At 37.0% G+C, this 12,605-nt stretch overlaps 1 protein-coding gene across 2 annotated transcripts in view; it reads right to left on the bottom strand.

Moving 5' to 3' along the window:
• LOC145665808 (putative oxidoreductase YjmC) overlaps positions 1 to 11,518 on the bottom strand; it is a gene marked incomplete at its 5' end in the record, with an annotated part of 38,095 nt that extends 26,577 nt beyond the window's left edge. For both annotated transcript variants that reach the window (XM_081732926.1, XM_081732924.1), the window contains 2 exon segments: positions 3,373 to 3,426; positions 11,457 to 11,518. In XM_081732926.1, coding sequence (XP_081589052.1) covers positions 3,373 to 3,426; positions 11,457 to 11,518 — 116 coding nt within the window.
• Between the last annotated feature and the right edge of the window lie 1,087 nt (positions 11,519 to 12,605).

The following is a 12,605-nucleotide window of genomic DNA, read 5'->3' as shown; positions in this document are numbered from 1 at the left end:
TTTCCGATAGGTCTTCCAGTCAAGATTTTGAAAGCGTTTCTACTTTCTTCCATCCTAGCTACATGACCTGCCAACCTAAGCTTCCTAGACTTGAAGGCCCTAACAATGTTTGGTAAACCGTATAAATTATGTAATTCTTCGTTATGAAGTTTCCACCATTCCCGTTCCTCTTGGGTCCAAATATTCTTCTCAGGATTTTATTCTCAAATACTTTCAGTCTGCGTTCTTCCCTCAGCGAAAGCGACCATGTTTCACAACCATAAAACACAACAAGCTATCGTTTTATATAAATTTTAAATTCCTCGACAGAATTCACAACGACAAGAGATTTTAAACTGAATAATAACACAAATTTCTTACTTTCAGTCGACAATTAATTTCTTCGTGGATATGATTTTCGCCTGTAAATAGTGATCCTAGATATTTGAAAGTGTCCACCTTGTCGAAACAATTATTTGGTGTTTTGACGCATCCATAATTTGCCGTATTACGATCCCAGTGAACTTCCATGTATTTAGTTTTCTCTGTATTTACTTCTGAACCAATGTCGCTGCAAGCGTTTAATAAGGCCTCTGCATTTCTTTCGATTGTTCTCCTATTATCTACTATCAGATTTACATCATCATACGCATACACTATAACCTGGTGAATACCATTCAGCTGTAGGCCCTGGTTGCTATCTTTGATCTTCCTTATAGTGTACTCCAGAACCAAGTTGAATAATAATGGCGATAACGCATCCCCTTGTTTCAGGCTATTCTCGACGTGGAAGCTCGTAGACAAGAATTTTCCTGCTTGGACTTTAGGCACATTTTAATTAACCTAATTAGCTTTTTTGGTATTCCAAATTCTATAAGAATGTTGTACAATGTTTCCCTCCTAACAGAATCGTAAGCCTTTCTAAAATCAATAAATAGTTGATGTACTGGGATTTTATCCATTTCGTTTCGAGTATTTGTCGAATTTTAAATACATAGTCGAATAGTTGATCGATTTCACATAAATCCTCACTGATAATCTATAATAACTTCATCTGCGTATGACATCAATCTTGCTAAAAGAATCTTTGAAAGGATTTTATAGGATGTTGACAGAAGAGAAATGCCTTGATAAATATTACAGTTAGTTTTGTCGCTTTTCTTGTGAATTGAAACAATGATTGATTGTTTCCGCTCTTCTTAAATGCATTCCTAGTTTTTCTTTTCTTTTCTTTTTTTAAAAGGGAGAGTTCCGCAATGATATGTTGAATTCTTCTTGTTAAAAATTCAGAAACACTTTGGACTGGGTAAACCGTGATGGTGGTTATATATTCTACAGCCTAAGAAACCACACGGTCAGATAAACCGTCGATTACGCATATGAACAGAAAATGAACATGATCCATGAACAGAAAATACTTTGCCGGTTCTGCAAGTCTGAGGCCTCTGATAGGTGGTAACAGATTATTACGTATGTGATCGATGAATGGAAAATTCGATCAAAATATTCATACAATGTATATGACAGTTAACATAACTGTAAAATTTCAAGAATGTAGAGAACACCCAAAACGAAGCCCTTGATGTGCAGCCTTTAAGAGTATCATAGAAATGCATTTTTCTTATGTTTTAATTTTATTTTGTTGTAAAAAAGAGGGTGTGGGAAATTTTGAAGTAAAAATGCTACATACAATTTTACTAGTTATTTGAATATCTTTTTATTTTTCTTAAAAAGGCACTTACTTTTGTATAGGCCTGTAAGAGGTTAAAAAATTATTATATTCATTGGTTAATCCTTTGGGATTTATGAAGTAAATATGTTAAGAATTAAAACTGTTTGAAAACTCTTTTCGTAACTCACGGTTTATTTTCGAGGTTTTATATTATTATCTGCATCAACCACTAATTAAATGAGTTTCTATGTTGTAAAAGCGAAACAAAGTTTATCAATTTAAAGGAGAATTTTGAAAAAAAAAATGAAAATTTTCCCAAGCAAAAAAAAAGTGAAGCAGAAAAAACCGATTTTTTTTTTAAACGGTGTTTTCCGAGCCCTTGCATCTCTAGTGCCGTGCTCAGTCTGTTGATGACGTGCTGGGTCGGCCATTGCGCTCCTCGCCGGTGACGTTTCCTCTACTAGCGGCAAACTTTCGACACCATTCTTCGACATACTGACGAGACATTACAATCTCGTGGTAAACCTCTATGAGCTGGCGGTGAATTTCAGCCGCAGTTACATGTTTTGCCCAGAGAAATCCAACAACTGAGTGGACTTTTTCGCGAGACAAGTTTTCCAAACGAATCACCATTTGTGTTTACGTATAACTAACGCCGTACGTGGCAGGTGCCTGAAACTCTGCATAGTTGTCAACTTCATGTATTAAAATTACCCCATACTTCTCATTCCTCTATAACAAACAAAACTCCAGAAATATTGGCCTTGTAACCTTAGTTTCTGATTCTCTCTTGCAGATAATATTAATTTATTAAGGAATTTTTTGTAGAATTGGATTTTTTAAAAGATTTGAGCGATGTTGGTACCAAGAGACGTGTCTTCATGTACCAAAGAACAATACTTTCTATAAAATGAGCACTATTTGTTGTAATGATCTTATGAATATAACTAGTTTTGAAACCAAAATCTCTAATTCCATAGTGATTTCATGTTCTTTCAACAAATGATCTTGTAAAACTTGTTTTTAAATCCATGTAGTGTCTCTTCTTATTAAAATTACTTAATGGAGCAAAAGTCCTAAATTCTAATGAGAAAGAAGAAACAGGGTATGATTTCTTGACTGTATTTTGACGCTTATTTACCAACAAATAAATTAGTTATTAAAAACAATCGATTATCATTACATTTAATATCATCCCTAAGTACAATAACCACTGTCCCTTTGCACACACACACAGTATATACGAAGGGACAAAATGACCTCCCCGGGAAAAAAATTGTTCTGCCACAATTCCTTTGTATGTTTGACAGCATGAAACTACAATATCAGGCTATTAGCAGGGGCGGATCCAGGGGGGCCGATCGGGGCGATTGCCCCCCCCCCAGAACAGGAAACGTTCTTATTTTTTATATATAAATAAAATCCATCCCAGAGTTTGGAGCCCTTAAAAGTAGCATTACGACAAGCCACCGCCTCTCCCAGAAGTCGGCCCTGGATCCGCCCCTGGCTATTAGAAACATAATTTTTCGTTTAGCCTTGCACAAATATGACCACTTTTTAAGGAAAAAAGAAGAAATGTCTCCGAGGGAACACAAAGAAGGTTCAATTGTGATTTGGTGGATTCAGAGTCCCCAGTTCCTCAAACAAGTCAACATAGATAATCACCATGATTAATTATAACTTAATTCATCTTAAATGCTTAGAGTACTTGGAGTTCTTACCGCAGTACTTCCTGGAATAACCAACACGGGACTACTGTTAGAGCACGCGAAACACTGCAAGAAATTGAAAAATGAAATATTATTTTCAGAGTAATCGTATGGCGTCCTTATAGTATTTCCTACTGAAAACCAGCTGAATTAAATCACTACTTTTATGCATAATTAGCGGACGTGCCCGTACTACAAAACACTGAAATACTTTTTTCGCTATAGATATCCAGATAGGGAAAAAAATGAAATGAAATCTTTGAGTTTTACGTCCCACGCTTATGCCGGCTAGGTTAAAGGAGACGGTGATGATGAGTAATGAATGAAATGGTGGAATGAAGAAAGTGGGAGGAAAAGGGAGAACCCCGAGGAGACACGGTGTTTGTCCACCACAAACTTCACTTGGCGGATATCCAGATAGGAATAGGAGAAAAATTGATGAAGCTTAATATCTATTTGATCTGTTTGTTGGAACTATGTCACAATAGATACTAATGAGAATAACCTTCCTGCTAATAGAGGAATGATGTGATATTGTCATGCCTAAATAGTTCCCGAATAATAAACTAAACTGAATAATACCGAAAATGAAACCCTAAAATTGTCATATGTTTCACATTTGTTTTCATATATATATACACATTATTTTATAAGATTGTTCTTGATTCATTTATCTTATATGTGTCATAATTCCTTGATTTGGAGTTCAATGTCACTTTTCAGTAAGTGACGCTATATGAGACTGGACAACTCCCACCAAGAAGCATTACTACAATTGCAAATTAAGCAATCTGACAACCTCCTTTGATCCTGAGATACGGGATATCGTGGGATCCCGGAAACCGAACCTTTACGTCCTGTACTAAAAGTATATATGTTAACCATGTAGAGACGAGAAATGTCTCCTGTATTGGCAGTTGAACTTTGAAATGACTATTCTATAATTACTTTTTGTCTCTATCATAATATGCGTAAGGTAATGACTTGCAGGGACCGGGCTTGCGCGGGGCGACACTGTTTTCTCTTCAGATCAGGCCGATTAACTGCAGTTCTTTAATAATTATTGACTTTCGTTAAAAGATAATTGAAATAAAGCTAAACGTTGAAGTCTGTGTGCACGCAGGTGGAGTAAAAACTATTACAAACAAACAACACATATTTACAGTTGGTGTTGCTTAGCGATGGTTTGCAAATTGCTCTGGATCGGGCTCGAGCCAAATATTTTTAAAATTTAGAAAGCCGGGCTGAACTTGGGCCAAAACTTTCCGGGCCCGGGATGGGCTAGCACATTCTGGCTGGATTGACTTTGGGCCGGAAAATTCGATCCGAAAACGTCTCTAGTGCAGGGGCTTAAATAAAGGCCCTGCAGACCCCGCATTGCGGGGGGTCTCAAGCCATCAGAGGGGCCCGGAATCGTGAAGTGGGACGTAGAGAAGGAGCCCCGCTCCAGGCTGTCTGCGGGAGGGCCTCCAAGCCTTTAGTTACGCCACTGCTCTAGTGTAAAGTAAATTTTCCATTATAAACTAGTCCTCGTACTTCTGGTTCCTTTTGGACATTTTCTGAGATATTTGCTTACAAGTAGACCTCACCACTTCGCCGTTGCGTTAGCAAAAGGAAACAACTACTGTCTAGAGTAGGGTTGAATATAAGATATTGACAAAAATTTTAGCTGCTAATGAGCACTAGAAATATGGGAAAACGAAATAGAAACACGAATGTGGGAAAGCCAAGTACAATACAATTTGATAGTTGCAAGACCGATATTTTTTCGAAATACATGGAGGAACAATAGTTATGACTTCAACTATGTAAATCGAGTTAGGAGGGATGTTTTTACGGCATTCCAGATCATGGCCGCCATCTTGAAATCCGCCATATTGGATTGACGTCAACTTTTTCAAATGGAAAGAGGGCCATGTGAGGTATCAAACAACAATGATTTTTTCCACCCAATCTCATACACTAATTAGTTTGTCCATATCTGGAACGGTTTACAACTTACAAGTCTTTCAATGTGGAAAAATTCGTTATAACAGATAACAATAGTGACAATGAATATAGCTCCAGAGATAGCATTCTTACTAGACAAAATTACGGCAATGCAAGAAATGAAAGTCCTCAGCATTCATAAAATGGTCAAGACAGAATTTTGCAGAGTACCATGAGCACCTAATGAAAAATGAAGCATCAGAAATATCACAAAAGTTAATGCCGGGAATATTGAACGTGTGCTTCTTCGGCACTTCGAATCATTCGATCGGCTCATCAATATATACTGATTTACAAAATGCTTATTGAATCATTCCTGTGAAGCGAGGAGACTGAAATTGATTGTACACAATGGAATGCAGAGTGACAATAGTATCTCTGTCATGCAGTTTTGAATGGAAATGTTCGTCCTTTATTGCATAATCACATATAGTACGCCAATGTTTTGTATTGTCTAAAAAAAATACATTCAAAGGTTGAAATATGCCGGTGGTACCTTTTGGAATTTGTCACACTTCCACTGATTTCCCAGGTGGAACTATTGTACTTCGCACCTCTTCATTATTAAATAATTCTCAGGTATCCAGCATAAGTGAATCCCTGCTCCCTGTATTCGACCAATAGCAATTCACATACCGTTCCGCTTCCACACTAGCTTCTTGATTGTTTATCTCATGATGTGCCACCTCTAGAATATCCAGATTGTATTCCATTTCGAATTCCAAGTCTTAATCTGCTAGGAATCTAATTATGTCATCTGCGATTACTCTTTCCTGTTCTGATATATTTGTTGCATTGTGCTTGAACCGTAATGTCTGTAACTGCTGCAGGATGTACATAGCAATGTTTTCCTTATTTAACGCCATGGTGTGTCGTTTTTCAGACGATAATTGTTGCTTGCACACACTCTCCCTAACACACACACACGCACGCACCTCACAGAATTACAGGTTTAATGCAATAAACGAAATAACTATTTCTCAAGCACTTCCAAGTTCACGGGTAGAACTCACAGTGAGAATAATATATTTTCTGCACTTGTCTCCTTACAAAGAGTTTGTCGCTGTAGAATGGTACACGATGCACGTAAGCTTCTACATTATACCGTAGCTACTACGACCAGGAATGCCATTGACAACCCATATTGCTATTCTCTTCATCGTGCTGCCCCAACTGCTTATAGTTTCAGTTTGAATCTACAAACGCACACACACAGTGGCGAGATCAGAACCACTTTATGAATGCCGAGGACTTTCATTTTTTGCATTGCCGTGATTTTGTTCTGTAAGAATGCTGTCTCTGGAGCTATGTTCATTGCCACTGTACTTATCTGTTATCTGCTACAAACAACGAATTTTTCCACATTGAAAGAACTGTAAGTTGTAAACCGTTTCAGATATGGACAAACTAATTAGTGTATGAGATTGGGTGGAAAAAATCATTGTTGTTTGATACCTCACATGGCCCTCTTTCCATTTGAAAAAGTTGACGTCGATCCAATATGGCGGATTTCAAGATGGCGGCCATGATCTGGAATGCCATAAAAACATCCCTCCTAACTCGATTTACATAGTTGAAGTCATAACTATTGTTCCTCCATGTATTTCGAAAAAATATCGGTCTTGCAACTATCAAATTATATTGTACTTGGCTTTCCCACATTCGTGTTTCTATTTCGTTTTCCCATATTTCTAGTGCTCATTAGCAGCTAAAATTTTTGTCAATATCTTATATTCAACCCTACTCTAGGACAGTAGTTGTTTCCTTTTGCTAACGCAACGGCGAAGTGGTGAGGTCTACTTGTTAGTCAGTTATCATAATTTGTGAAAATAACTCACTTGCAACATACAATCCTAACAGCACAAATACATAACATGCATATGTTTATAATGTTCCCTCAGGTACATGAGGATGTGTCCAGTATGTACCTTATGTACCTCTGACAGAGAAATCACATGGATGACAAGTGATAGTCCATGTCCGCCCCTAGGCACATGCCTGACATGTACCTGGGAAACGTGCCTAGTATGTTCTAGGTATGATCCTCATGCCGTAAGCGTCAATGAACCACAAAATTGCTTCCCAAAAATATGTTGAATCGCCTATATGCGTAATGTGTTTACATTAAAGTGAGTCTTAAAACACCTTAAACAAGTAAACAAAGTACCCTAGGGTGGGAACGAACCACCAACCTTTGGATCTCTAGCCGCGTGCTCTTTCGACTTGGCCACAGACTCGTTGAAGAGAACGTCGTTTGTAGAGGGATAAATTGTTGAGGTGTTTTGAATTTGGCTAATCAGAGTGCTCCTTTAACCGCGTATATTCAACGATAACAGTTCGTTCAGATAAAATCTACTCACCATGTAATTTTATAACAAAATGACAAGTGTCTGCTTACTTTACTTCATGGTTCTTCCATATTCACTTTCAAATGATCGGCGACAGTTGCCATCTAATAGAGTTGATGCGTTTGTAGCTTCTAGTACACAATCGCTTAGAAAAAGAAGCAACAAATGCATCAAATGGGGGAGATGAAGTTAAAAGAACACCTAAATGCGCATGCCTAGCACATCTTGTGCTGTTAGGGTATCTGAAACAGTATGTACCTAAAGGACGTACCTAGAACATGACAGATATATGTCCCAAGTGACGACATAAAAACAAATGACTGTTAGAGTGCGAAACTGAGCCAGGTATATAAATGCTATATTTGTGGTACATAGTTGCAAATATCAATTAGGTGTAACAAGTACCTAAAACTGTAGGTAGCTGAAGTATTAAATACATACGTAGCACATGAATATCATTTGTGCCAAGTGTTGGGTACCTAAAAAGTAGATGGGACACCTAAATGGCACATGCCTAGTACATCTTGTGCTGTCAGGTAACGTATAATGAGATTACTGTATAAAAGAAATATTTCGCCTTTAAAAATGTCAGAAGCATGAAAAAAATCGATGACAGTTACATTCTGTTACACTCAAGATAACATGACCTAAAAATGTGACAGTCCTTGAGTTCATATTAGTGAAATTAGTGTAACATTCTGAATTAGTAATAATCCATTGAATCAACGTGCACCGAGAAACATACAATACTTTTTAAAAAGAATGGACATAGAATTGAATTATAATCTGAGACCAGAGACGCCCACAGGATTTTTTCCAAAGTGGGCGGAAGGAGCAATAGACTGATTCCATGGAGACAAAAGATTAACACACAAGTGCAGTCGCGAATACGTACGTTTCGATGCACGCCTGCACATACATCATATGAAATAACAATTATTTACGCACATATCTTTACTAACTACAGTAAATGTACTGCTCGTACTAAAGTACTATAGCATTTATTATAAATATATGAAGTACTGCAGTATGTGAGAATAAATTAGTATGTTTTGACATGCATTTCTAAGAAACGAATAAACTTCAAAAATCCAGGGAAGAACAACTGGCTCACCTCACCCCCGCTGCGAGCGACCATGACTGAGGCTTATCTTGTAAACATCGACATTTATGTATTTATAAATCTTCCGATACAGATCCATGTCCATTTTACAGTGAAACAATGTAACAAGGTACCGTAAACGAGGGCTACTTGAGCCCAGATTTTGAAACTTCTAACATAAATTTGTGTAAATTGTGCACAACAAATTTTTCTTTAACATAATGACCTTATACTGTGAAACTACAGTTTATTATGGATAGGTTAACGTACAATTCCCGATGTTTGTGAAGTAGTAAATATTTTATATTAGTGTTTTTTATCTGGGCTTAAGTTACCTTACGGTTAGGTTACTTGAGCCCAAACTGAAAGTCCAATAGACACTACCATTTGAAGGCAGTTTGGGAACAAATAGGTTGATGGTTATTAGATTAACATAATTTATGCACACCCACAGACATCCAAACATTGATTTCAATGACAAATATGAATTGATTTTAAGCTGAATGCTACATCTTCTGATGTGGTGTCTTCCAATGCTTGCTTTCGTTTTCGAATGGTGGTCTTGGTTGTTTTTGAAGATGCTCCTCTTTTTTGGACTTTTTGCTGGTATTTGCGGTTGGGCTCAAGTAACTCGCGTTTGGACATAATGTGTACTAGCTGTACTTAACCATAAATTGTTCAATTAATGAATTATGTAGGACATGGACAGTCCTCAACTGGCTTTCATACTAAACTAAATATAAAAGGTATGCACTTATTTACAGTTTTAGGCTATTCCTATTATCTATCTAGACGGAAGTGTGCAGCATGAAATCCACAACAAACTTTGGCGTAGATAGCATAACCAGTCTTGCCACTTACAAACCTTCCTACACCCCCACGTGGGTCTGCCTAGTTCTGTTGCCTACCAGCCAAGCACTGAACTATGTAGTTTTACTGATGTTAAGAGTCCACAGAGAACCAAATCATATTTTTTCGTTTTGGGCTCAAGTTAACCCGCAGCGGGCTCAAGGAGACCGCGTTTACGGTATATAAAAAACAACAATAACAAATATAAATGATTTTCAGTGTAAAAAATAACATCTGCCGATAAACTATTATACAATGATGCCAGTCTGAAATGTAAATAACGTCTGCATGACTTTTCTTTCATCAACGCAGTGAGAAAATTTTCCACTGCAATCACGTTAGGTAAAGAAGTTGTCGTGGTTGAATTAGAATTTAACATTCCTTTCAGAAGCAAGGCTTCCTGAGACGTGGACATACAGCTTAACTTGGAATGAAAAGCACTTATGCTCCCGCTGGGAATAGAATCCCGATCTCCAGCGACGATCATGCTTATCATATAGCCATGATGGAGTTCGTCAAGAAGTTAAAATTTATATTACGAAATATGATGTGATTGAAGAGGAAGTGTCTTCACCACAGCTGTTAAAGACGAAAAGAATACAAAGCTTTGAAGAGTTGACAATTAGACTGAATTATTTCAATTTATTATTGAAACTGACTAGGGATGCTTCCAAAGTTGAACCTTGAATCTGGTGACAACTTACAGTATATATTTCCAGAAAGGGTTTGTCGAGCAAGTTACAAAACAGGTTTCAATTCCTTGCCCGAATGAGGCATCCTTATATGGAGGGTTAATTATGTCCAATTTCCAGTAACTTCGAAAAAGTATGAGTTACGTGGCCCTCACACCTTAAAGAACAAGTTCTGGCAGCACTATCTTGCCAGGACTGTGAAGTGTGAGTCGCCCATAGCCAAACACAGAAGAGCCAAGCTTCAGTAAACAACATCAAGTCAGAGTCTTGTACTCTCTCAATACCTAGGCCTTGTCGTGACTAATCGGGTTTATATAGCTACAAAGAAAGAGCTGTGAGGATCGAGTAAATGAAGTCCATGACTAGTTTTCATCTAATTAGTAATTCAAAATCTGTTGAAGGTTTTTGTATCTTGTCACCTACCGAACAACTCGCCCAGATATATAATGAACGTACGGATCTGACCACGTATACAGGTGAAATCTAAGAAAACAGAAATTGAAATACACCAAATGTGTCACATAAAAATGGGTCACATTAGTTGTTACCAAATGGCTTACTGTTGACTATATATGGAATCCTCAAGATATGCTTTCCACGACTTCATAGATCCACTAATATAGGATATTTATAGTGAAATAATCATTTAAAAAAATATATTACCTTGATATAATTGGGCAATGCATATTATATTCTTAATTTACTAGCATGCGGAGAATTTTCATATATAGGACGTACAGGTCAAATTGTTCTATATACTTCCAACCCTGAAGGGGTATTGTCACTTCCGGGCAAGGAATTGAAACCTGTTTCGTAAGTTGCTCAACAAACCTTTTCAGAAAATATATACAGTAGGTTGTCCCAAGATTCAAGGTTCAACTTTGGAAGCATTGCTGGTGACATGAAATTATATTATGTTTCCTTAATCGGAGGGAAAGTTCCTGCCAATCAATTAAGACGTAAAAATTTCAATCTATACATAGTCGATCAATTGAGACCAATTTTAAGTGTTAATTCATCAGTTTTTTTAATAAAGTAAAGATTATTCACTCTGGCTTTCAACCGAAGACCACAGCATTAGACCTACTAAACTACACTTAGGCATTAAATACTTACTATGAATCCTCCTTCTATAACTTCCCGTACGTAGGAGCTCAACATGCCGATGTGATTGGAACCTGCAATCATAACATAAACTATAATAGGCGACTTAATTGCTTCACTTCTATATACCATAACAAAATCCGTTTTACACCGATTTAGGATTCAATTTAAAATGAAATATTAATGGAAATATTGACTGGTCATAAAGACGCTCTTCTATGAAGGATGAAAGGTAATTCGAGACAAGAACATTGAAAAGGGAAGGATGAAATAGGAAAAATTCGGCATAACCATACCCTTTGATTCAGTCATCCGTATTTGACTGGAAAAATCATCCAAGGTTGCGACTAGAGAGATGCAAATGGAACTTAATTCTCTTTTTATATGACATTTCGCATCAACAGAGGAAAGATTTTCAGTTGCCACGAGCTCTCTGATTCGTACCTCTCTCTGAAAAGTTAAATAGTCCCTAGTCAAATAGTAGTCGTCGCATTTCATTAAATACTGGTATGTCCGAAATGCTGACACTTGAAGTAGCAAACAGGAACAGATATGAGAACTAAAATTTTTGGGTAATAATAGCCTTTCTTTACAAACTACAGAAACGTAGGCAAACTGAAACGAAGAATCAGTTACTATGTTGCAAGCGGTTCACCTAACATCTCACTTTGGATTTTTGCCACTTCAACCAAATATTAGTCTAATTTAATCTCCTCGTAAGGTGGTGACGAAGAGGTCCAACACGAAATTACTTCACAACTTACATTCTGCACGGTCATCTGAAGTGGTCCCATGTTCTCTTATTTATGTAGCTTTTGTATTTGTATTTTTTTTTTTTTTTTTATGATTTCCATCAACAATATGGCATTTTTCAATTTCCTGAAATATTCTAAATGCATGGCAGTGTAATCAATTACTTTGTTAATAACAAAAGAGGAAGCATTTGATCATGTTCACGACAGTAGAAGTCAGCGAACTGCATTTGTTTTTTCCACTACGTCTTTCTGTACTATATCTTGCTCTTGCTTTTGGATAAGTGTTCGTAGGTTCCCCAAGAAAATTTCCCTCGACTGACACAAAATTTTCCCTTTTCTTTTCGAATTTTCAATAGTTCATTAAGTGTCCCATTCCTTTCATAGAAATTGTGTGATAGTATAGGAT

The sequence above is a fragment of the Thermobia domestica genome, chromosome 1, assembly GCF_964235325.1.
Source record: "Thermobia domestica chromosome 1, izTheDome1.hap1.1, whole genome shotgun sequence".
Lineage (NCBI taxonomy): Eukaryota > Metazoa > Arthropoda > Insecta > Zygentoma > Lepismatidae > Thermobia > Thermobia domestica.
Note: the sequence above shows the minus strand (reverse complement) of the source record. Positions and strands in the feature narration are given on the sequence as shown.